Raw genomic sequence first — 23,354 nt, 5'->3', positions numbered from 1 at the left:
TTGACCAGGCTGTATAGTTCCAGCTACGCTTTGATGTGGTCTGCAGGCATCGGCCCTTTAATCTGCGAGGTGCTTGTGCAGAGCACCCTTGTCGCGGTCGGTGGGTGGAAGATGGGAGCAGTACTTCGTTGCCTAGTCCCAGCTTCGGGTGCCAGGTGCCTCTTCTGTCACTTAGTCGGAGTTTTCTTCATTGGTGATTTCCCTGCAGGACAGTCTGTCCTTGCGGCTTCTCCATACCTTTATTTTAATGGAGACACAGTAGGACATGGTAACAATGTTTCGCTGGAAAGTACCTCCATCTTAAAAGATACTTATATTCTTCAAGTTTCAAAGATCGTCTACCTTACATGGACAGGATGATCCCAAGTAAAACACTAAACCAACCTGCATGTTAACGAGTTACTGGTGCCAAAGGCACAGAGAACTAGGTCCAAGGGGAGTCATCTTAGGTAGCGTCTCGGTGTCAGTCGTGGCGCGTGGTAGGTAGTAATTGTGACTGTGCGTGTTCGGACGTGGAAGCGACCTTGCAGGAAAATGTCCTAACCAAAGTGTAGGTCTGAGGTTTCTAGGATGCTAGTTGCTTCGTGTGGAAGTTAAACCTCACCTTCGGGTTAGCTGAGGGCACTTTTATGCAGGAGGGAACGTAAGGACTTTTCATCGGTCTGAAGGAAAGCAATTGGTGGCCTTCCTGGTCACCCTCTTTGTGCTCATTAAAAAAAGCTAATCAGATCCCTCTTTGAAAAAATGTTCCAGGTAGGGCTTTGCTTTTTTTCCCCCTGAAAAGCAGAAATTAACGATTTCGCTGCGCCTCAGGTCATTCATAGCAGTCATTACTAGACATCAGCCAATTACGTGTGGTGGGGAGCTGGAAACCGAACGTGACCAGGGTGACTTAGGAAACCTTCAAAAACTGACTCTTGCCCAGCAACACTGGCTGTGCTTAGGTTAGTGTAGGCTTAAGGATTTTCTAAGACCAGTAAGGAAAACAATTACTTTTCCTTAGTTCCTAGTGTTCATCTTCTTGAAGGCTAGCGGAGGCAGCTGTGAGAGCAGCCGGTTTATCCTCAGGCTGGGGGATGTGCCCTGCGTTGGCCGGGGTTCCTGGCCACCGCGGGTCTGCAGCTTGCCGTCAAGCGCTTGCTGATCGCATCGGCTATTTCCCGCGCGCCAGTCTCCTGAACGGGAATGTTAGTGGGGTAGCCCTGAGCAGTGCCCCTTGTCATTCTGCAGGCATTCTCTAAAATCCCCACTTTCGCTGCCTCCATTCGTACCTAACTTTGAAACATATTTTTGATGTTTTATTATCTTACCAAATTTTCAGAATCATGGCTTCATGTCCCAGCAACCTGTGAAAGTAACTAGTGAGTTTTCAGTATCCTGAACTCAGACTCGGATGTACTTGTATTCCATCCAATCCATTGTATTTATCTTTGGGGCCAAGGGAATCCCCTTCAAGCTGGCCTCTACCATCAGAGACTCCAGCGGTCTTTGATGTCAGGCGTCTTATCTTCGTTTTCTCAGACCTGGAACGGAGTGCTGGTTCCTTTCTTTAAGAAAAGAAGAGTGGAGACCACAGTCTGGTGAGAGCGATGCCCGCTGATACTGTTCAGCTGACTGTGGGTAACCAGGTCAAACCCTTGGGGGGAAAGGCAACGGGGAAATTGTAGGGGCCCTCGGAGGGCGGAGGGGCGCTCGGTGGCCGGCGGTGGCGAGCTGCTGCTCGCTCGAGTCGTGCCAGGCTAGGTCCCAGGTGAGAACTCTGCAGATGTGTTACCTTAAACCCCAACCAGAGAACAGAATAGGTTCATAAGGCCATCTGGGGAGAGCGGGGGGGCTGTCTAAACCGGACCATGCAAATAACAGAGTGATAGAATGAGGTTTATAGTGGCCTGTCACAAAGCCTGCGGGAGCTGCTATGTCTTCAGACAACCAGTAGCTTAATGAGGGGAGACCAGCATTGTCTCGGGTGTGGGGTTCTGCTGTTGTTCAAGAAGAAAGGTTCGAGGGTCACCAGTGCTCCCCCAGCCTATCAATCAAAGACAGTGGTCTGGGCTCTGGAGATAGCGGGGTTAAAGCTACTTCAGAAAGCCAAGGCCACCTTCCAGCCAGTTCTTACAAACAGCCAGTTGCTCTCTGACTCATAGACTTGGCAGTAGAGGTCCTGTTTTAATGCTGAGAAAGTTTCAAGCGCTGGTTTTGAGAAAATTTTAGTCTCCTCTGCGAAGGGTGTACTTTTCTTATTAAACTGTTTGATCCTGTTGAAGATTTGAAGGCTGCATTTATTTGTCTTACGTTCCCAGGCTGGAGTGTCTGCCATCTTTTAAAAAAATGTTTGTATTCCGCAGATGACCTGACATTTGGGAGTCTTACCATTGGAGAGAGGCAGAAAACAAGAGTCAGACTCTGGTGCTGTTATTTACTTTCCCTTGAAAGAGAGATAGGAAGAATCTAAACATTTGGGTATATACTGTATTCCAGAGTTCTAAGGGCTGGGGATTAGGAAGCAAAACAAGTAACTGCCCTGCAATGCTGGCATTCATGGGGCGGTCTACATACCTTCTCAGTTCCCCTTAAGGCAACCAGGGATTTTCTAGATGGGAATCTCAGAAAACTGCAAGTTCACTGGCCTGGCGTGGGGGGTGGAATGCAGGTCTGGCTGGCTCCAGCGCCACCCAGCACCTGGCCACCTAGGCCCAACGCCTGACCTTGGACGGCAGTCGCCTGCTCGCTGACCTGCTCAGTCACTACTGCACGGTTCCATTTCACCTGCGGCGGTGGTCGAAAACTGCATTTTGACCTTTAACTTTAAAGCCGTCGATAGATAAATTTCCAAACCAAGTGGTATCCCCACGCCGTTAAGTACTACTTGGCCCTAAGAAGGAACAACTATGGAGAAAAGCAACAAACAGACGAGGATGAATCGCCAAGGTATGCTGAGCAAAAGGAGCCAGACACAACAGAGCGCATACTGAATGGTTCGATTTATGTGAAGCTAGACTCCAGAGCCAATAGATTAAACTTGGGACCAATCATGGGCGTGGGGAAGTTGCCTGAGAAAGGTGTTTGCATAGGTAAACATTTGTCAAACTTGAAGCGCACTTTAAACATGCATTTAGAAGTTTTATGTAAATAGCACCCTTGAAAAGGCCTTTGTGGCTCCCCAGTCGGCCTGTGAGGGGCTACAAGGGATGACCCGGCACTGCCTGTTGGCAGCCTCATCTGCCGCCCCTCCCCTGGCTAACCCTGCCCCTCACCCAGGCCTTCGCTACGTGCAGGCACTTGCCATCTTTTGCCTGGAATATTCCTTTGCACGGCTGACTGCTGATGGGCCATCTTCCCCAGTCGAAATGCTTTTTAAGAGCAGGGAGCTTGTCCATCTTCAACCAGGGTCTCACAGGATGAGCTCAATAAGTAGTGACTGTATTCATGGGAAATGACTGTCCTATGGTGGCACATTTTAAGTGCTATATGAACATTAGAACATTTAAGGTTCATGTGTTTGTTAAACAGGTATACAAAAACGAGGTGTGGGGGGGGGGTGGTGAATGCCGGGAAAAAGGGAAAATGTAAAATGGCTGGATTGGGAGTCAAAAGTCAGGTTCTGGTTAAACAACCTCTTCAACTGTAAACCGAGAATGAGCCTGCCTCCCTACTTCATGGAATGAAGAAACGAACATGAAAATAACCTGAAAACCATAATTAGCATTATTAATAATAATTGCTAAAGCCTTTGGCGCCTCCATTGTGTGCCTGACTGATCTTATTCAGTAACAATGCACAACGGAGGTGCTACTGGTCTTAGCCGCGGTTTGCAGATAAGCACAGTCTCAGACTTGCTGGAATTTGTGTCAGAGGCAGCCCTGAAACATAGGACCTCTGACTTCAGTTAATTCTCTTACTCTTAAATGGACATTTGAGTCAGTCTTATTTTAGCGATAGTGAGATGGAAAAATACACTTTATCTGAGCATGAAAAGCCTGCAAGCACCTTAGCTAGAACATCGTGACATATCTACTCCATCCAAAAGTAATGGGGGCCAGGATGGAAGACTTGAAGCATGATTCTTAGCTAGGAAATCCTGCAAACACCCCACGTGGCCAAACCGCCTCTTGACTGGTCTGTCGGAGTTCTTCACATAAAGCAAGAACAAGGATGGTGGCCATGACTCAGGTCCCAGCAGGGTATTTCTGTCCCTCTCTGCGTGCGTGGCCATTTGTGCCTCTCCCGGGGTGGGTGCATTTTCTCTAGGACTTGGGACTTACCAGTGACTGCAAGGCCAGTTCTGGCAATGAGAATGTCCAAGTAAATTCAGGCCAGCCCTTCACACAAGAGCTTTGCCCATCCCTTGGCAGCTAATTTTGAAAAGGTTCTCTGCATTTGTTTTGGGTCCGATGCCAGAATAGAGGCTATCTATTTAAGAGAGCCTCAGCCTGGGAAAGGAACTTAAAATAGCTTGCAGAGAGGCCTGGTATTTGGGACAATCGGTGCTATTTCACATTTTGAGACTCTAAGAAATAGCAGCGTTGGAGGGCGCCTTACCCTCAGTCTACACTCCAGTGAAATGGGAGCATCAGCCCCAACCAACAATAACAGGAGGTTTGAAGCCCAGCAGTGCGGATTCCTGGGTTCTGCTTTTTGAGCTTGCCCACCAGTTTCTTTCCTACTATGACCTGTTCCCTTTAGCGGCAGACCAAAAAGCAGAGCTTGTCTGTCCAGGGCGTGAAGGTGAGGCAGTTGCGGGTGACAACATTTTGAGGTTGGTGGGAAGGGTAGGAGTGATGCCTCTGAAGGGGTAGAGGCGGTGAGAAGAGATGTCCTGAGTGAGTGGGGTTGGGGGCGGGGCGGACTCCTGGTTAACGGGGCCAAACTGCTTAGCAGGCAAAGGGAAGCCAGTCTCGGTCCGGAGGCCACGACTGGGCCTCGAGTGGTCGCTGACCAGAGTCCTGCTGGCTCCTCTGGGTCGGGAGCCCGCCCGGGCTGGGGCTGCAGTGAAGCCTCGCGGCCGCTAGGTAGCAGCCGTGCGTTTCCCAAGCTGGCTCGCGGGCCAGAGAGCCCAGCTGGAATCCCTTGTACCCAGCCGAGAGCCCCGGAGGGGTAGTCGTAGACACCCTGGAGACCCCTCCCCCTCAACCTCACAGGGTTTTCTGCACTTGTATCCAATACGGGGAGGGGAAGGAGAGATTAGAAGGGGATCACTTAGTGCGGCCAGCTATCCTAGAAGGCAGTTGGGACACGCCAAGGTCGTGCGTGGACTCACGGGGCGGGTAAAAGCGACCCCCTTCAGGGGAGCCGCCCCGGGGGCTGGGCCTGGCCCGCCCCCTCTTCGCTCCCCCACTCCAGCGCTGTTGGGTGTGAGTGAGAGTGACTGGCGAATGTGGGCGCGTGAGGACGTTCCGCACCTAACTGCGTTCTTGGGGACCACCGCCTGCCCTATTCGGGCAGCGTCTGCGCCGCGGCGCGGGTCTTGACTCCCTGGCGCAGAGCTCCGACGGCTGCCGACGCTCACCAGCTCCAGTCTCGCGGGCTCTGCCCCTTCGGAGCTGCCGGTCCCGTCGCCGAGTCCGAGCACCTCCCTCCAACCGGAGCCGCCAGGAGAAGGAGGAGGAGGAGGCAGTGGAGAGGCCGCGGCAGGCAGGCAAGCAGGCAGGGCCGCCTTTGATGTGGGCGAGGCGCACCCAGGCGAGCTGAGCGCCCGTCCGGCCGCGCCCCGAGGGGGGAGCCCCCGGGCCCCGCATCCTCATTGTGCCGGCTCGGGCCCGGGCCCGCCCCCGGCCCCCCGCCCCCTCGCCGCCCGCGCGTAGAAAACGCCCCGGCCGCCGCCAGTGGTGGGAGGCGGCGATGCGCACGGCCAGAGAGACGCGGAGGAGGAGACATGAGCCGGCGGGCGCCCAGACGGAGCGGCCGTGACGCGTTCGTGCTGCAGCCGCGCGCTCCTCCGGCCCCAGAGCGCTGACCCCTGGCCCCGTGCAGCCCCGCGCCCCGGCCGGAGAGTGCGCCCTAGGTTCCAGCCCCGCCACGCATGCTGTCCCCGGAGTGAGCCGGGCAGCCAGCCTCCCGCGGACGCCCGGACGGCCGGCCGGCCGGCAGTGAGCAAGCTTCCCCGCACCAGCCTCCTGCACAGCCCGGAGGGCGCAGCGCTCGGGAGGAGCCGCGCGGGGCGCTGATGCCGCAGGGCGCGCCGCGGAGCGCCCCGGAGCAGCAGAGTCTGCAGCAGCAGCAGCAGCCGGCGAGGAGGGAGCAGCAGCAGCGGCGGCGGCGGCGGCGGAGGCGGCGGAGGCGCCCGGTCCCGGCCGCGCGGAGCGGACATGTGCAGGCTGGGCTAGGAGCCGCCGCCTCCTCCCCGCCCAGCGATGTATTCAGCGCCCTCCGCCTGCACTTGCCTGTAAGCGCTCGCGCGCGGGGCTGCCCACCCTGCCTGGCCGTCTGTCCGTGTGCCCGTGGCTCTGTCTGCCCGCCCGTCTGACTTTCCGGCTGAGTGTCTGTCTGTACGCGCGCCCCCCTCTTTGACGTGCCACTAACCATCTCTCCCTCTCTCTCCCGCAGGTGTTTACACTTCCTGCTGCTGTGCTTCCAGGTACAGGTACGTGGGCTTCTGACTCTGACCTCCCCCCGCCCCTGCCTCGCGGTGCTCGCCGCGCCCCCTCCCTGTGCCCCACCCCTCCTGGGCGCCGAGCCTAGTGCACCTGTTCCCAGGGCGCGGAAGGGCGGCTCCGCGCGCTCCCTGCGCCGGCCGGGGACCGGCCCAGGGCCAGGGGCTCTGCTGCGGGGCTCGGCCTCTGTCGGCCTCTGCTGGGAGGAGATCCCTGGAGCCGGCGGGCTCAGCCGCTGCGATGTGCCGGCTCCAAGCCCCCTGCCCGCAGCCGGTGAGGAGTTGGGACCTAGGGGTTTTCTCTGTCAACCGTCCCTTAACATCCCCGATCGCTCTTCCAAACAAAAAGGCTCCTTGCAGCCGAGTGGATTTTGAGTCCAGGGAGAACTAGCTGCAGTTGTAAATTACTCTGTGGTTTCAAAGGCGTTTTCAGCGTTTGAGAGAGACAGACAGACGGACAGAGACGCGCGACTAGGGGAGACTGGGCTGAGAGCGAGCTGAGTGAGTCCTAGGGCCGAGGGGCTGTTCCCTGCGAGGCCGCTCCCGAGCCGGCGGCGCTCCGCACACCCTCGGCCAAGGTGGTGCAGCCCTCGGCTGGTTCCCGGCCTCGCTCCCCGCTCGCTCGCTCTCCGAGAATCAGAAGAGGGCTTGGCGCTCAGCCTGGAAAGCACTTGCTAAAATCTGATCTGTTACTTCAGCAGCTTTCAGACTCGGGAAGGTCTTGGCACGCAGACAGTTGGAACACTCCGGCTTCCAAAGCCGTGGAAATGAAGGAGGGGGGGGGGCGGTGGAGAGAAGAGGGAAAGAGGGAGCCGACTTCAGCCCCGATTAGAACCAGACCAGGGCTGCCTCAGCACCGCGGTGGGGGTGGGGGGGCAAAGGGAAAGGGAATAGGAAGTGCCAGCTGCCCTAGCCCCCACCCACCTAGAGCTGTGAGGGAGGGGCCCTCCGAGGGGCTGGACTGGGGCCAAGAGAGATTATCTGCCCTCTTGAAGGCAGGTGTCCTCACAAGGTTAGAGAGGGTGCTTAGGCTTCAGGCTTCTGGGTTCCAGAGGTGCCCGCGTGGCCCTGAGCAGGGAAAACGATGGTCCTCCCGGTTTTCCAGCACCGGGCGCCCTGCGGTGTGTGCTGAGTGCTGTGGCCTCTCAGCCGCCTCCCGGCGCAGTGTGTGGTGGTGGTGGGTCTGCTTATCCCCCCTCCTGCTCCTGGGAGAGGATTGTTACCATCAGGATGGGCACTGAGCTGGGGTCAGCTGGTTGGGGCTGGGGGCTGGAAGGCAGGCAGGCAGGCAGGATGGATGGATAGACGGATGGATGGACAGACTGATGGGCTCTTCCCTCCTGTTGGCCAGGCTGGGGTCCCCAGTGACTCCTTGAATCAATACAACTGGAGTCAGTAACTTAAGACTGGCTGTTTGCCAAAGCAGATGTGACCCTGTGTGCGGGTGGGGGCGGGGAGAGGCTGGTGCGGGAGAGAGAGGCCAGTGCCAGGCATGGCCCGCCTGGCTCGCAGCTGAGTCCCCAGGCAGAGGGCAGGCCCCAGGGTCACTGCGGAGGATCCGCCTGTCCGACCCGGGCAAGCGCTGCTCTCCGCAGGGCTGAGCCCGGGGGCGGGAGACCATGAAATGGGCATGCAGGTTGGCCGCGGACGGTGCTGCCTGAGCTTCCTGATGCTCGCCGACTCTTGGTCCTTGAAGCGGGGCCCAGGAGGGGTTGTGTGTGGTCTCTGTGTTCTCTGGGGGAGTGTGAGGGAGGGAAGCTGGCCCCTGCATCCCACCTCCACCTCCTTGGCCAGAGCTAGAGCCAGCCTCTCGGGGAAGAGCTGGGTGGTCTGTCTGGGTTACGTCCATCTGGGTTAGGGCTTCAAGCAGGTGAGGCAGCCCCCTCTCCTACCTCCCCCCCTTCCTTTGCAGCTTTTCCCCATTCAAACTGCCGCAGGACTGACGTTTTTAACCCATACACCCTGAGAGCGGCTAAGGATGGGGGGAAGGGTCCCGAAACATTGCACCCACATGGTGCTTGTGTCTGGGAGAGGGTTCCCGGCTCCCCACAGATCTTCAGAGGCACCTAGGGTTCCTAAAAGATAAAGAAACACCGCCATGGGGTGTCCGGGCAAGGCTGGCAGGCTCGGGCCCCCGTTCCTGCTCTAGGGAAGAAGGCAGAGTAGCCACGGAGGTGGTGACTGGCAGCCTGAAGTCGGCCCCTGCAGAGGCGTGTATCGGGCAGGCCCTGAAGAGCAGCTGCCTCCGGGCAGGGCAGGGCGAGCTTCCGGGGTGGCTGGGGCTGTGCCCTCCGGGGGCCAGGCTGAGCCCCCGCTTCATCTTTCCCTGTCTGTAGGCCCTGTGAGTCTGAGCTTTGTCATTTGTGAAATGGGTGGCCCTGAGGCTGAGGTGACCCACGAGAGGTGTGTGCCAGAAGTTTTGCAAATCCTCCCCCACTCAAGAAGGCAGGTTGTTGTACTGAGAAGGGGGTGCACCCCGGCCCTTCCCCAACCCCATGTTTTGGGAGACTGGTCCAGTCTGAGCCATGGAGTCTGGTCTGGACTCCTCCTCTCTTCCCATCCGCCAGCCACCAGGCCCAGGATGGGCCCCTGCCCCCAGCCACATGTTCCTGAGCATAGTCCATGCCAGACAGGGCCCTCCCCCTCCCCCATGTGGTGAACCCCGCCCTCACTGCCGGCCACCCCGGGAAGCGGGACGCTGGGAATTTAATAAAATCCCTTCTCCACACGACCCGGGACACCGCAGATAGCTCGAATCGGAAGAATTTTAAAAATTTCCAAGGGGAGCAAGCGGCGTGACCAGTAAAATTGCTTTTCTGCACTTGGCTGAGCGCTGACAATGACACCGGGCTGGGCCTTTCACGCTGCCCGGCGGCACCTGCCCGACATTGTTCCTGGCCTTCCCCAGGCAGGCCTGGCGGAGGCGGCCCGGGGCGGGGCCTCGGTGCCGCCCGTGCCCTCCCGCGGCGCTGCTTCCTCTCTCACCGCGCCGCGTGTCCAAGGTTGGAAGTGTCCTTCCACGCCCCTCGGCCTCGCGCCCCCACCCCTGTGCCTGGCCACCCTCCTCTGGGTCTGGAGGAGGACGGGAAGCGGCCCTGTTGGACAGCACTTTCTTAAAGCGGCGATATCATCTGTCTGTCCATCCAGGTAGATAGTCATTCAACAAATACTCGAGGGGAGCCTGCTTCCTGCTGGTCCCACAAGTAGGCCTGGTCTGCCGCTGGCCTCCGGGGCTCCCCGGCTATACATAGGAGCTCCTTTGACCATGGCCCTCTGTCCTCAGGCTGGGAAGTGCTCCTAACTCAGGTTGGAGAAGCCACCTGCCTCGGGTCAAAGAGCACCGCGTGTAAGGGTTCCAGAGTGTCCCTTGCCTCAGAGGCTTATCTCATGCTTCCTCCTGAAGTAAGAGAGGGTAACATTCCTATGTCACAGATGGAGAAACTGAGGCATAGAGCAGGGAAGGGGTGTATTCAAGGCCATGCTGACTAAGACTCCAGATTCAAGGTCTTGTATTTCTTCCCAACACGCCAGGCAGACAGGCGGTTTTCGGAAACAATAAGGAATTATCCGGAAAGAATACTGGTGGGAAAGAGGATTCCCAGGAGCCAGGCGCAGGGTCCCCAGTGGGAGCTCCCCGCAGGCCTCTGCGGTGGGGAAATGCTCGGAGCCTGGGCAGGGGTCTCTGCGGTGGCAGGCGCCTGGCTCGGAGGCTGCAGGTTCTGATCTTCCTGGACTGTTCTGGTCTGAGAGGGTCTCAGAGCCAGTAGTGGGTATGTTTTGGGGGGTGGGGCCCATGGGACTCAGCACTGTGCCCCCCCCCGCCCCCGGCTTCTTTCCTAGCAGGGAGGGAGAGGGGGCACCCTGCCAACATTCCCGCAGTGTCACCTGCTCTGAGATAAGAAGGTGGATTTTTAAAATTTCTTGTGGTTGGCACGGCCAGTGTCAGCAGCAGGCTTGGGGCCGGGCGTCAGGGCCACCGCGCTACCCCCACCCTGCCTTGGGCACGTGGGGCCCCCAAAAGGAGATGGCGGGCGCAGTGGGGAGACTTCCTGTCCTCGGCCGGACCTCTTGGCTCTGGCCTTGTCATCCAGCAGGAGTGTTATGGGTGTGGCCCGTCAGGCTAACGGCGACGCTGGTGACCGCCACCAGGTGTTGCGCGCTCACCATGCGGCGGGCTGGTGCTTTCTCCCCCTTGACAAGATGGAATTCGGGAATTAGCTCTCCAGATGAAGACAGTGTGGCCCAGCGGCATGAAATAGCCTGCCTCGGGGGGCAGGGCCAGAGGGGGCAGACTGGCTTTGGCTCCGAGTGGGGCGGCTCGAGGTCCCCAGCTTCTTACACGGCAGAACGAGCGCTCTGGGCTCTGCCAGCCTGGCTCAGGCGGCCAGTCTGCCTTGTCGTTGTTGTGTGACCCTGGACAAGTTACTTAACCTCTCTGGGCCACAGCTTCTGCACATGTAAGATGGGAGGGAAAGAACTAACAAAACAGCCCCTACTTCCCAGGGGTGTAGCGTGGGGGCCGGCGCATCTGCGTTTCAGATCTAGTTCTGGGCCTCTCGCCCGGGGGGTGCTCCCTGCCACCAGCCCTTGCTCGTGTGCTGAGCTCCCCTTGCCCAGGGCACTGCCACCTCCTGGTGGCAGGGGCAGGGGCCATCTGGCTCCAGCCAGGCTTGCTGGGAGGGGCCGGGGGATGTGTTGATATCATTTTGCTCTGACATCGACATGGCATAAGGCCTCAGACCCATTTAAAATGCCGCTGTGCCAAGGACGGAGCCAGGGACAAGCTGCCCATGGGCAGAACAACTCTCAGGATCCCGGGGATGGTGGCTCTTTGGATGACCTCCCTCTCTGTGCCTCAGCTTACCCACTTGGGTCTTAGGTGAGCGAGGAGGCTTCTGCGGTGCTGGAAGGTGTGGGCTTTGGCACAGGAGAGACATGGATTTGCTGAGCAGCTGCGCAGCGAATGACTCTGTCAACCCTCTGCACCTCAGCTTCCCCATCCGTAAAATGGGGCAATGAGAGGCACTTACTTTTCAGGGTGATTGTGCGGGCTCCGCGGAGTAGTTCACACAGGGCCGCCGCATGAGGCTGACACTCAGTAAGTCACTGAGGGACGGTGATGGTGCGGTCAACGACATGTTAGGTGTGTGACGTGTGGCAGATGCCGAAGAAAGCCAGGCGGACCTGCTCCCGGCCCAGTGGCATCGGCCTCCAGTCTGAGGCTCTGGACCTCGGTCTGGATGTAACCCTCACTGCACCTCTCGATGGCTGTGTGGCCTTGGGCGAGATCCTTCGCCTCTCTGCGTTTCTGCCTCCTCATCCCGTGGGAAACGGGTCGAGCGGGACCCCTCTCCCGCCCGTTGGGAGGAGCCCCCGAAGCCACGTCTCAGGCCAGTTGTGCGGCAGGCTCGCCAGTGCGTCTCTGCATTAGCACACAGCGAACATTCGTGGGACGCCGCCGCACGGCTGGCCCTGGGCTGCGCTTCGAGGGGGGATAAGGAAGACACCCAAGGCCTCAGCTTTGTCCTGAAAAAGGGGATGTCCTGGGGAGGGACGGCCAGCGCTTTGGGTGGCTTTCTTCACCGCACTCTGCTTTGGGTCTCCTTAGTGCTCAGTCCCTGGCCCATGAGTCGGGGTGTTCTCTGCCGGGGCCCACAGGGATGCATAGGAGCTCAGGCCGGGGACCCAGCCCCGGCCATGCCCGCTCAGCCCTCTGTGGCCATGCATGGAGCAGATTGCTTGGGCTGTGTGTGGCTCATCTTTCACGTGGGCATCCAGAGAGACCCTCCCCGTTGGAGTTGCTGTGAGGTGGGTTGTGGCCCCCGGGGGGTGCCTTGGCACGGTGCCCCACTCATTGTAAGTGTTAAGTAAATGTGAGCTGCAGTTACGCGTGGGACTCGGGGGTTCCCGGAGGCCTGCTTGTCCGCCAGCTCCCGGTTCCCGGACGTCAGGGGAGGCCGGCCGCATCCTTGGGCCCTGCAGCACCTGGCGCAGGCCCGGCACGCGGGGTCGGGGCAGGGGTGGGGGGGTCAGGTCAGTGCCGGAGCGGAGGGCGGAGGGCATCAGCTCCTCTTGGGGCTGGGCATCCACACAGAGCGCTCCCAGGGTACCAGGTGTGTGGAGCAGGAGGTTCAGGACCTGTCCCTGCCCTAGGGGACTTGAGAGTAACCTGGAGGACCTGTGCCGGGGGACAGGGCCTCGCGGGTGCCGTGCTAGTCTGACACAGGGCCCTGCAACCAGATGCTGGGGCGAGAGGGTCTGGCCAGAGATGGTGCCCTGTTTGAATCTTGAAAGACGAGAAGCCTCCGTGTGTGCGTGTCTGTGTGCGTGTGTGCGTGTGTGTGTGTGTGTGTGTGTGTGTGTGTGAGAGAGAGAGAGAGAGAGAGCGAGAGAGTGTCAGGCAGCTGTTGCGGGCTCCCAGAACCTCTGCACGCAGAGCAGGGAATGTCCTGATGTGCTCAGGGGAGTCCACGCCACTTGGGGTGTCTGGAGCATCAAGTTCAGGAACGGGGGTGAAGTAAAAAGCCAGAGTGGGCGTTGATCACCGACGACGTCAGGGGCTTGTTTATTACCTTGTAGGTGGGCCTGCCTCCTGACCCAAGGGCGCTGAGGGAGAGGGAATTGAAAAGGGGGGGGAGGGGAAAGGGAAGAAAGGCAGGAGCATGGGTCTTTAGGTGTCCCGCTCCCTCCCGAAGGCTGGCTCCAGGCTGCCCGCCAGCGGCACCCATATTGATGATCTGTTCGGAGAAGGCTGATGTATGGGGAGAGGGAGTTCTGGTCAGCCGCCTTGGGTGGCAGCAGCCCCCACCCCCATCCTGATGGCTCAGCCCTGCCAATCAATACATTGATAGCCCTGGGAGCTTAATGGAGAGGCTGGGGGCGGGGAAGGTCCTGGCTGGGTTGGGCGTGGGGAGTGTAACAGGAGAGAGGGGAGAAGCCTGGGGCTGAGCAGTGGGTGGGGGCGCTGATCAGAGCCAAGCTCCGATTCAGGGGTGGGCCTGGCCTGCCTCCTCTTCTTTCTGTCCAGGGGCGCTAGCTGGGGGAAATCCGTGGGCTCGCGAGCCAGCCATGGGTTCCAGTCTTGGCTCTGTCGCTTTCTGTAAGACTTGGGCCAGTCCCCCCGGCCTCTGTGTCTCCCTTTGTCCGGGGGGATGGTAGTCGTCAGACCTGCCCAGTTCGTGTGAGGAGGAAGGAGACAGTGCCTGGGAAGTGCTTAGCGCGGGCCTGGCACGGCGCGAGCGCCCACGAAGTGGGAGCCAGCCTCGGTCTCGCGCTCCACGATAATAACAGTCCGTGGAGCCCCGGGGGCTGGCAGCCACGCCCGGGCCTGCGTCCAGGCCGCTTGCTCTCGAGGAAGTTTGGGGAGCTGCATTTCGGGGTGGAGAACGGGGCTGACTCTATCAGGGCCCACTTCCGGAGTGTGGGGTGCAGGTCTCAGGTTCGAATCCCGAACCAGGACAAAGCCTTGGCCCCGCTGGCTGCTGCTGCTGCCGCCACCGGGGGAGGCTGGCGGTGGTGGAATGTGGCCGGAAGTCTGTGGGCTGCCCCTCCTGGGACCAGGGAGACCCTCCCTTTCTGGGCAGCCTGCCTGGAGACAGGGGCATGGCTCGTATGAGGGCTCAGGGATGGGCACCTGGGCGGGAGGGGGCAGCCTGACCCCATCCTCTGCTCTCGGGTGGGGGAGTGAGCTCAAGGCCTCCAGCCCCAGGCCCCGCCCACGATGGCTGGTGGCCAGAACCAACTGCTGCCCTGAATAGGGGGAAGGAGCCACAGGGAGGAGAGGAGATGGAAGAGATGCAAGGCGGCAAGGGGGAGGTGGTGGAGAGCTTGGCTTCTAGGCCAGACAGACAGGGAGCTGGACGTGAGTCGCGATTCCTTTTCTCACCAGCTCTGACTTTGGACAAGTGATGTAACTCCTCTGAGCCTCAGTTACTTCATCTGTAAAATGGGGACAATAATCACACCAAGTCTTCGGGCCGCTCTGGGGATTCCGTAGGATCACTGACCTAACGTGGTTCTTCACACAGACGATGTGTTCAATAAGCGGTGAAGTCGTGGCTGTTCAGAAAACCATGCAAAAGAAGAGGGAAAAGGTCACGACTATTGCTACTAGTATGATATTTTTCTGACATAAATATTATAAACAATTCCTCTTCTGCTGCTGAGAATGCTGAAGGTCACAGGAATCAAAGAAGGTGGTGATTGGCAGGGGGTGGGGTCAGGAAGCACCTGAGGTCCATACAGGTTGTTGGAGTGTGTGGTGTGTGTGTTTGTGTCATGTGTGTATGTAGGTGATGTGTGATGTGGCACATGCCTGTGGGACATGGGGCTGTGGCCTGGGAAGAAACAGGAAGCCCCCAAAGGTACCTTCAGAGCCAGGAGTGGGTGAGTGAGGCTGAGACCCTCAGGGAGCTCGGGTGCGGCCATGCGGCCATGGGACGGGGACCCGGGTCGGTGTCCGAAAGCTGGCCCTGGGCTAGGGGCTCACCCCAGCCTCTTTCCACCCCACAGAAGGTTCCGATCAGGAGCCTCAGGGAGGAGGCTTGGAAGGCGGGCAGGGCCAGATCGTGAAGATTGTTCCCACCTGGGGACGCTGTGCTGTGGGTCATGGGGAGGCGGGCAGAGCGTGGGCAGCGGAACAGCACCCCACCCCCCAGTTTGTTGTAGAGCTGCGCCGACAAGGGTGAGACTGCAGGTGGAGGGGGCAGCCCTGTCCCACTCAGCACCATGTCCCTGAGGGGCTCGGGGGCAGGGCTGGCGGGAGAGTGGTATCTGTGGGGCTCTCGTTGCCCCTGAGCAGTTCCTGGACCGGGGAGTCGATATTTCCAGCCCCCGCTCCATGACCTGACACCTGGAGGGGTGTCAGCAGACAGCAGCGCTGACTGTTCTAGAAGGCCCGGAAGAGAGCCCCCACCCTTAGCAGCAGGACAGGGGGAGAGAAGGGTCCTGAGTCGGCACTTTGTGTGAGCCCTGCAGGCGGCCCTGGGAGTGCCCTGGGCTCGAGAGCCGCCTCGGGGGTCCGCCCTGTGCGCCAGCTCTCCCTGGGCGCGCCTCCCTGGGTGGCTGAAGGAATTAGACGAGGTGCCGTACCGAAAGGCTGCCATGCGGAGTGCCCGGGACAGCGGCTGACAGCTTTGAAAAACACCCCTCTGTCGCCCCTGCGTTGGGTGCTCCGCTTGTCTGGGTAGGAAGCGGTGGGGCTGATCCTGGCCACCAGGTCGCCCTTGTCCCTGCCACCGTGGCTGAGCAAACGTTAGTGGGATGGCAGAGCCAGAGATGTGGAGCGAGGCAGGCATGCTGGAGGCTGGGACAATACGCTGCAGTGTCCCAGGCCCTAAGCCAGACTGGGGTGGGGTAGGGCAGGGCAGGAACGGCTTCCAGACCAGGCATCTGAGGACACGTGCCGGGTGGGCAGGCAGGGCAGGGTGCCCTGGGCAGAGCCCCGGGCCTGAGCGAAGGTCTGGAGCCCCCGGAAGTCTTCCCTGGGAAGCCCAGAGGCCTCCTGCCTTGTCAGGGGGACAGACTCTGTTTCCGTGTCAGAGGCCATTCTGCCACCTCCCTCGGGGTTGATGGGACAGAGGGGGACTTAAATGGTGGAAGCTGGGCAAGATGGATGTCTCCTCCCACATCCTGGGGCCGGACACCGGACGGCCCCTCCTGACCCCGGGGCGCCGCGCCGCCTCCGTCCAGTGCGCCAGGAGAAAATTGTTAATGGGAGGCCAGCTTCTGGGGCAGGGCTGCTCCCCTCAGGGGCCTGGGGTGAGGAGATTGGTTTGACCTCTGGTCGATAAGGTCTCCTGTGAGCAGGAGGAGAGTTGGAGGACAGGGAGGGAGGCTGGAGACCGGCCCCTGGGGGCGGGGCCAGGGCCAGGGCCAGGCCTCCATGGGAACTCATTCCGGGGAGGTTGAAGGCCTTGGATGGGGGGGTCTTCAGGCCGCATGCCCCCAGGGTTCTTCCCTCCCTGAGCACCAAGGTGTGGAGTGGTTGGGTCCGAACGTGGCTGTGCATGGTGGTGGGGGGCCAGCTACGGGGCTGGCAGAAGGGAAGGGTGTGCACGCTCAGTGCACCGGCTGTGGCATGGCTCCCTGTCTCCAGGCTGTGTGACTCAGAGCAACTGACTCGCCTTTCTGAGCCTCAGTTTCCATATCTGTTAAATGGATCTGATAAGCATTCCCATGTCCCGTGGGTCCCAGACGATCAAAAGCAATAACATTTTCCTAAATTGTCATCTTTGCCTCGGAAGGGCCTTGTCTGTAGGGACAGGGGCAGTGATTTGCTTGTGTCCCCAAGAGGCTTCTGTTTGCAGGGCTTCCCTGGGGGCCTCTCCCAGGGCCGCCTTCCGCTGCTGAGCCCTTACTTCTCCCCAGGCGCTGTGCTGCGACCTCCTGTTTGTAACCCTGGCGCCCAGAGGCGGGTGCCGTTGTCCTCATCCTTGTTTCAGAGGCGAGGAAACCGAGGCCCAGCGAGGTTAGGGAGTTACCTAGGGTCCCTTCGCTAGGGAGTGGTGTGCCCTGGGTTTTGAACCAGCTCCGGCTGGCCCTGGTGGGGCAGGCGGGGCAGGTGGGGCAGGCGGGGTCCAGCAAGGTGGGGCTGCCGTTGCTGTCTCCGTGACCTTGTCAGCTCTGCTTCGGAGCCTCAGTTTCCTCAGCTGTAATACAGGCCAGTGCTTCCCCCCACCTCCACCAAGGATGGTGGTGAAGGGCGAATCATGAGGCCCAGCTGAGGTGCCCGCGGGGTCCAGGCTGGGGCGGGAGGATTCCGTGCAGGTCAGCTGGGGACAGAGCCCCTCGACTGCGAGTGCGCGTGGCCATGAGGGAAACATGGTTCTTGGCCTTGGCAGCCCACAGCCCAGGGGTGAGACAGGGGCAGCCAGGCTCCCAAGAGCTCTGCCAGGGCCGAGCGGGCCATGCTTTTGTGGGACTGAGGTCCTGTGTGCCTGGCATTGTGCCAGACCTGTGGGTACGGAGAATAAACCTAGAACACTGTCTGTCTGGGCTTGAAGAATCGTTCAGCTTTGTGGTTAAGAAGAGGTGGGACAGGCATATAATTAGCAGGGCTTAGAAAAGCCTTATTTAATGTTAAATGGAGTGACAGGACTCCAGGCCCTTTCAGTGTTCATTTGTTCATTTCTTTCTGCATTCATTCGACGACGGTTTGAGTTAGAGCTGTGCTGGGGATGCAGCAGCAGACGACGGAGAGGCAGCTCCAGAGTTCCTGGTGCTGCCAGCCTAGTCAGGAGGAGACAGACAAAAACCAGATCAAGACGTTAGGTCTGGTTGAAAGTGTTAGAAAGAAAAACAAGGCATGGCCGAGGGATGGACAGTGGCCTGCCTCAGAAAGCAGTCAAGAAAGGCTTGCCTCGGGATGGGACAGCCGAGCAGAGTCCCAGGGGAAGTAGAGGAGCCGGAATGGAAAAACTTGGGAGAGAGCATCAGCAGCTGGAGGAGCGCGTGCAAAGGCCCTGGGGCAGGTGCGCATTCGGTGTCTCAAATGCTCAGAGGCCTGATGAGGCAGCCAGTGTGAGGGGCGGGGGCGTGGCAGGAGATGAAGGTGGAGAGCTGGCAGGGCTCATCCTGCAGCGCGTGGAGGCCGTGGTGGGGGCTCTGCCGTCCAGGCGTGACGGGAGCCCCGGAGAGTGTGCGGGCAGGGCCACAGAGGTGATTGGGTTTGCTGGAGGAGAGACAGCCAGTGGGCAGGAGTGGAAGCTGGAGGCAGGTGAGGGGCCAGGCTCGGAGAAGGGAGACTGGAGGCGCCAGTGTGGGCGTAGCCAGAGGCGGGCTCTGGAGAGGCGGTCGGACATGAACTAAAGCCGTAGGGATGCAGGGCGTTTGGACGAAGATGCAGAGGAGAGGCTGCTTCAGGAGGAGCCAGTGTGTGGGCAAATGCTTGGGGGGCTGGAGGAGCATGAGGACCCCACGGGAGGGGCCAGGACCCCCTTAGCACCAGGTCTGGGAGAGACGTGACTGCGAGCTCTGGCCCATCCTTTCCCAGGATGACACTTGCCAGGCCTCCCCGCTCCCCGCCGAGGACCTGAAGAGCAGCTGATGCTCCCTACCCTCTCCCACCTCTATATCGATTCGGGGACTCTTCTGCCCCCTCGGTCACTTTAGTCTCACAGCCACCCTGGGATGCAGCCAGAGCAAGGGCTCTGCTCTACCGTTTCGCTGGGAAGGGATTTGAGACGGAACAAATTGTGTGCCCGAGATCACGAGAGGAACCTCTGCCCCACACTGCTTGCTCTGATTTGGGGCTGTGGTGGAAAAAGAGCGAGCTTTGTTTCAAACAGACGGGGACTGATTCCTACCTTTGCCGCTCCCTGGCTGGGCCGCCCCGGGCAACTTGCCTCACCTCTCTGAGCGAGCCTCAGCTGCCTCCTCTGCAAAATGGGGGTGGTAATGGGGCAGCTACGAGTGTGTGCGGAGCCCTGGCCCAGAGCTGGTGTAGAAGGGGCCCTGGCACGCAGGGGACCCAGGATTTCCATGGGGCTCACCGTTGCTCCCGCCTCTCCCTCCCCAGGTGCTGGTGGCCGAGGAGAACGTGGACTTCCGCATCCACGTGGAGAACCAGACGCGGGCTCGGGACGATGTGAGCCGTAAGCAGCTGCGGCTGTACCAGCTCTACAGCCGGACCAGCGGGAAGCACATCCAGGTCCTGGGCCGCAGGATCAGTGCCCGTGGCGAGGATGGGGACAAGTATGGTAGGTGCCCACCCCTTCCTTCCCCACCATGCACATACTTCCCAGACTCAGAGACCTCGGGTTCAAGTCCCAGCTCTGCCTGTGTGATCTTGCACCTGACGCTGAGCCTTCCTGGGCCTCAGTTTCCTCATCTGTGAAATGGGGATACAGGGATGCGTCCGGAGAGCCTTGTTGCGCGCACTAACCGAAGAGGTGACTAAAAAGTGCTTTGACTGGTAAATGCCCCTTAAGTGGCAGTTTTCTGGCTATCAGTGGCTGCTCGGGGATGGCCTAAAGCAGGTGGCCGCGCGCCATGGCATTGGTCCACCAGCCCCGGGTTCAGAGGCTCAGAGGGGCGGGAGCCCCGGGACAACGTTTTGTGAGACTCAGCCTGGCGTGTGAGTGTCTTTATGTGTGTCTTTGTGTGGGTACCTGTGTGTGAGCTTGAGCTCGTGTACCTGTGAGACATGGGGACAGCACTTTGGGCCACTGTCCTCTTGACCTGGCCTTGACCCTGGAATTGGGTGTTTGGGAACCACCACCTGCCTCTGCACATGGGGCTGGGAGGCGTGAGACACCCCGACTGGCCTCTCTGCCAAAGCCCCCGGCCCACAGAGACCCTCAGCCAGGAGCGAACCGGGCAGGACTCCGCCTTCCAGAGCCGAGGGGGGATTTGGGGGTAGACGCTGAGCAGTACCCACCATGCTCCCCCCATTCCTGCCTTCCCAGGCCAGGTCCTGGGAGCTGTTAGGCCAGGGAGATCGGGGGCTGGGGCCGCGGGTGGCTGAGGCTTGGGGCCGGGTCCCGTGTGCGCGCCTGGGGCCCGCCAGCCCCCGCTTTTTTCTGGGATGGTGCCCCGCCGGCCCCTGCCCATTGCAGTCAGGACGTGACAACAAGACAAATAATTTCTTGGACCTTTTATCTTGGACACCATTTATTTTCCCTCAGCCCCAGGGCAGGACTGACCTCATGGTAGGGCCCACGTGTGGCAGCTGCACCGGCACGGGGGGCTGGGCCGCCCGGGCTGGGCAGGGCTGGGCCGCCCGGGCTCCCGGCTCGGGGCCAGCTGCCTCCCGCCTTCTCCCTGCCCCATCGCCCTCCTCTGCCCCCTTCCCCGTCCTCCCTCTTTCCCGCCTGCCTTCCTCAGCCCGGCTGCTTCTCCTCTCATCGGGCCTCTCTCTCTGTCTCAGGGGTCCTTCGCCCTCCTTCCTGGCTCTCATCGCTCCCCCTCTTTGTTTCTGGCCCTCTCCCGGGCTCCCCCCTCCCCAGCATCTCTGTCTTTTCTGCCTCCTTCCCTGGACCACAGCTCTGGGCCCTGGTCCCCACCTCTCCCAGGCCCTCTGCTGGCCGCCTCTCTGGGGCCTCCGTGGCTCCGTGCCCCCCCTCCAATGTCTGGCTGTGCTGGGCAGACCCAGGTGGCGCTTTTCCCTGGGATCTGCTGTCCAGTTGCTGCCAGGGAAGGGGCAGCTGGCTTGCCCGGGCGGGAGGAGGTGCCCTCCTGGGGAGTCCCCGGAGCTCTTGCTGGCCCCTCCAGGCTGGGAGAGTACAGGGGGGTCAGACTCTGGTCTGAACCATCTGTCCAGGCCCTGAGACAGGAGGCGGGAACTCGGGAGGGAGAGGGGCCCGGCCAAGGGCGGGCTCCGCACTCTGGAAGCCACTTGCCGTCCCGTTTCCTGGGCCTAAACTGGAGACTCGGGGAATCTCACCTGCTGTCTGACCTCAGGCAAGCCTTTGCCCTCTCTGGGTCTCAGTGTCCCTGCCAGACAAGACGAGGGTTGGACTAGAGCGGCGCTTCTTACACGTGAACCTGCATGGAAATCACAGGGGGCTCTCGTTAAAATGCTGACGTTGCCTCATTGGTTCCGGGCTGGCCTGAGCTCTGCATCTCCCGCCAGCGCCCAGGTGATCCTGAGGGTCTGCACTCTGAGTATCCAGGGACCAGCCCATCCTGGCTTCTCCTCCAGCTCTGCAAACTCTAGATTTAATAATATCTCTTCAGGAATATGTTTTTTACTCCCTCAAGCCTCCAGCACCCAGGGCAGCGTGGGGCCTTGCTGGCGCGGAGGCTGCTCCATCTACAGTCGCATTAGAAACGCAGATGAGGGGACAGGACCCCATCTGTGAACCCCGGGAGAGGAAGTGAAACAATGGAGCCAATTGAGGCTTCCAATGTAGATAATCAATACAAATATTATTGGGAGGGTGATTTATGTGGTCAGGGCTGTGTTAGGGGCCGGCCCCGCCTCCGGGGGAGGGGCAGCCAGTAGCCCTTGGTCAGGGGACCCAGGATAGTCCAGGAACTTGCTCCCGCCTTCTCAGGGCTCGATCCAGTTGAGCGAAGGATGCCAGCTGAGCCTCGCGTCCTTACACGGTTAGGGTGCAGTCTGGGAACTGCAGCAAATGCCAAGTATAGGCAGAGTCCCTATTAACACCTGGAACTGGGAATTCCTGATCTCAGATTCCACGGTCTCTTGAGGCACTGGACTCTATGGGCAGGAAGGGTCTTCGGACCTCATATTGGGTGTGGTCTGGTCTCCTGCCAGTGCGCCCTGGGGTACCCCACTCACTTGGCACAGAGTTACTGAGCGTTGGGGATACAGGGCTGAGTATCCCCACACCTGGTCCCAGCCCTCAGGGAGCTCCTGGGCCAGAGCCCCTGGCTCCTTCCTCAGGGCTGACTCTGTAGGAAGAGCCTCGGTCCCTAAGTCCCGTGCAACCCTGCTTGGGCCCTTCCCAACGATTAACGGGGCCGGGGCGCAGGGTACGGGGTGCGCGGTGAGGGTCTTGGGCCTCCTGGAGGCCGTCACACGTTCGCCAGTGATGCCAGCTCTGTGCCCACTCCTCAAGGTCGCGGGGAGTCAGCTGCCCCACTGGGCAGCCCTCCTGAGCGCCCTGCTCCCCTGTCCCTCCAGGAATGTGAGCTCCTTGAAAGCAACAACCCTGTGCATGTCCCCACGTCCAGTACAGAGATGCCCCCAGGGCTGCTGGATGAATGAATAAAATAGCTGTGGGGCAGCTCAGAGCATCACCAGGCGTTGGGTTGGTGTGTGCGGCTCTGTGGGGAGCTACGTGGGTGTGCCCAGCTTTCGCTGAGCAGGAGACGAGAGTGAGGGGGCGCTCTAGTCCCCACCACCCTCCTTCTGGTCCCTGTGGGAGAACAGTTGGAGCACGGAGCAAGGTCCTGTGGGCTGGTGGGTGTGGCTGAGGCAGCAGGGACCCCCACTCTCTGAGCCTGACCCCCGTAGTCCATTCTCGACACAGCAGTCCCGAGGTGAGACCACACCACTGCTCCCATGTGAAATCCAGGTCTGGGTGGCCTGGCTCGTGATGGCCGCTCCAGCGCTGGGCTCCCCGCCAAGCCTGCTCCCAGCTAAGGGCCTTGGCGCTGGCTGTCCCCTCGGCCTGTGAGTGCTCTTCTCCCAGATATCCTCACGGCTTCTGCTCCATCGTCGCCTTATCACAGAGTTCCCGCCTCTGAGCCCTGGTGGGCATGCGTCTCTTCCTAGCACTTATCGCTGCCTGACATTCTGTTGTATGTTTAGTCAGTCACTCGCCACCTCTCTCATTATAATGCAGGCTCCTGAGGGTAGGGCTTTTGTCTGTTTTGTTGGCTGCGGGGTCCCGGGCACAGAGCCAGCCATAAGCAGGTGCCCAGTGTGTGCCTGAGCCAGCAAGTGCATGGGTGACACCTGTGTGCCCCTGGGAGTGCTGAGGGTGTCACTCCCCCTGGGCATGCGCCCAGCACACAGTAGGTCTTCCCTTCACCCCCCTCACCAGTCAGCCTCTTGCTGTGCAACAGACTCAGCTTCCCCCAGAGGCTCCCCCAGCTGGGAGGGGGTACGTATGGCTCAGCCTAAACCCCTGCCCTCTGAGCTCATGTCCCACAAATTCTGTCCCCAGAGGCGCGACCACCCACACCTCGCGGACTGCACAGCTGAAACGGCCGCACCAGAGCGACAGTGAGGATTAAATATAGCTCTGGATCAATCCTATTGATTCTTTCCCTCCTCCTTCCCGGCGGGCCCACGTGGCCTGCCGACCTCCTCAGGGACTTCAGAAGGAGAACCGCGGCACCTTGGGAGAAAGGC

The 23,354-nt window shown here is 60.1% G+C and overlaps 1 protein-coding gene across 1 annotated transcript in view; it reads left to right on the top strand.

Moving 5' to 3' along the window:
- Nucleotides 1-6,337: 6,337 nt before the first annotated feature.
- FGF18 (fibroblast growth factor 18) overlaps nt 6,338-23,354 on the top strand; it is a 29,289-nt gene continuing 12,272 nt past the window's right edge. The window contains exons 1-3 of the mRNA XM_054567876.1: nt 6,338-6,382; nt 6,544-6,580; nt 19,107-19,287. Coding sequence (XP_054423851.1) covers nt 6,351-6,382; nt 6,544-6,580; nt 19,107-19,287 — 250 coding nt within the window. The 5' untranslated portion in view covers nt 6,338-6,350. The remainder of the gene's footprint in view (nt 6,383-6,543; nt 6,581-19,106; nt 19,288-23,354) is intronic.

The sequence above is a fragment of the Pteronotus mesoamericanus genome, unplaced genomic scaffold (assembly GCF_021234165.1).
Source record: "Pteronotus mesoamericanus isolate MK-2021 breed Mesoamerican mustached bat unplaced genomic scaffold, CSHL_Meso_final contig_2, whole genome shotgun sequence".
Taxonomy (NCBI): Eukaryota; Metazoa; Chordata; class Mammalia; order Chiroptera; family Mormoopidae; genus Pteronotus; species Pteronotus mesoamericanus.
Note: the sequence above shows the minus strand (reverse complement) of the source record. Positions and strands in the feature narration are given on the sequence as shown.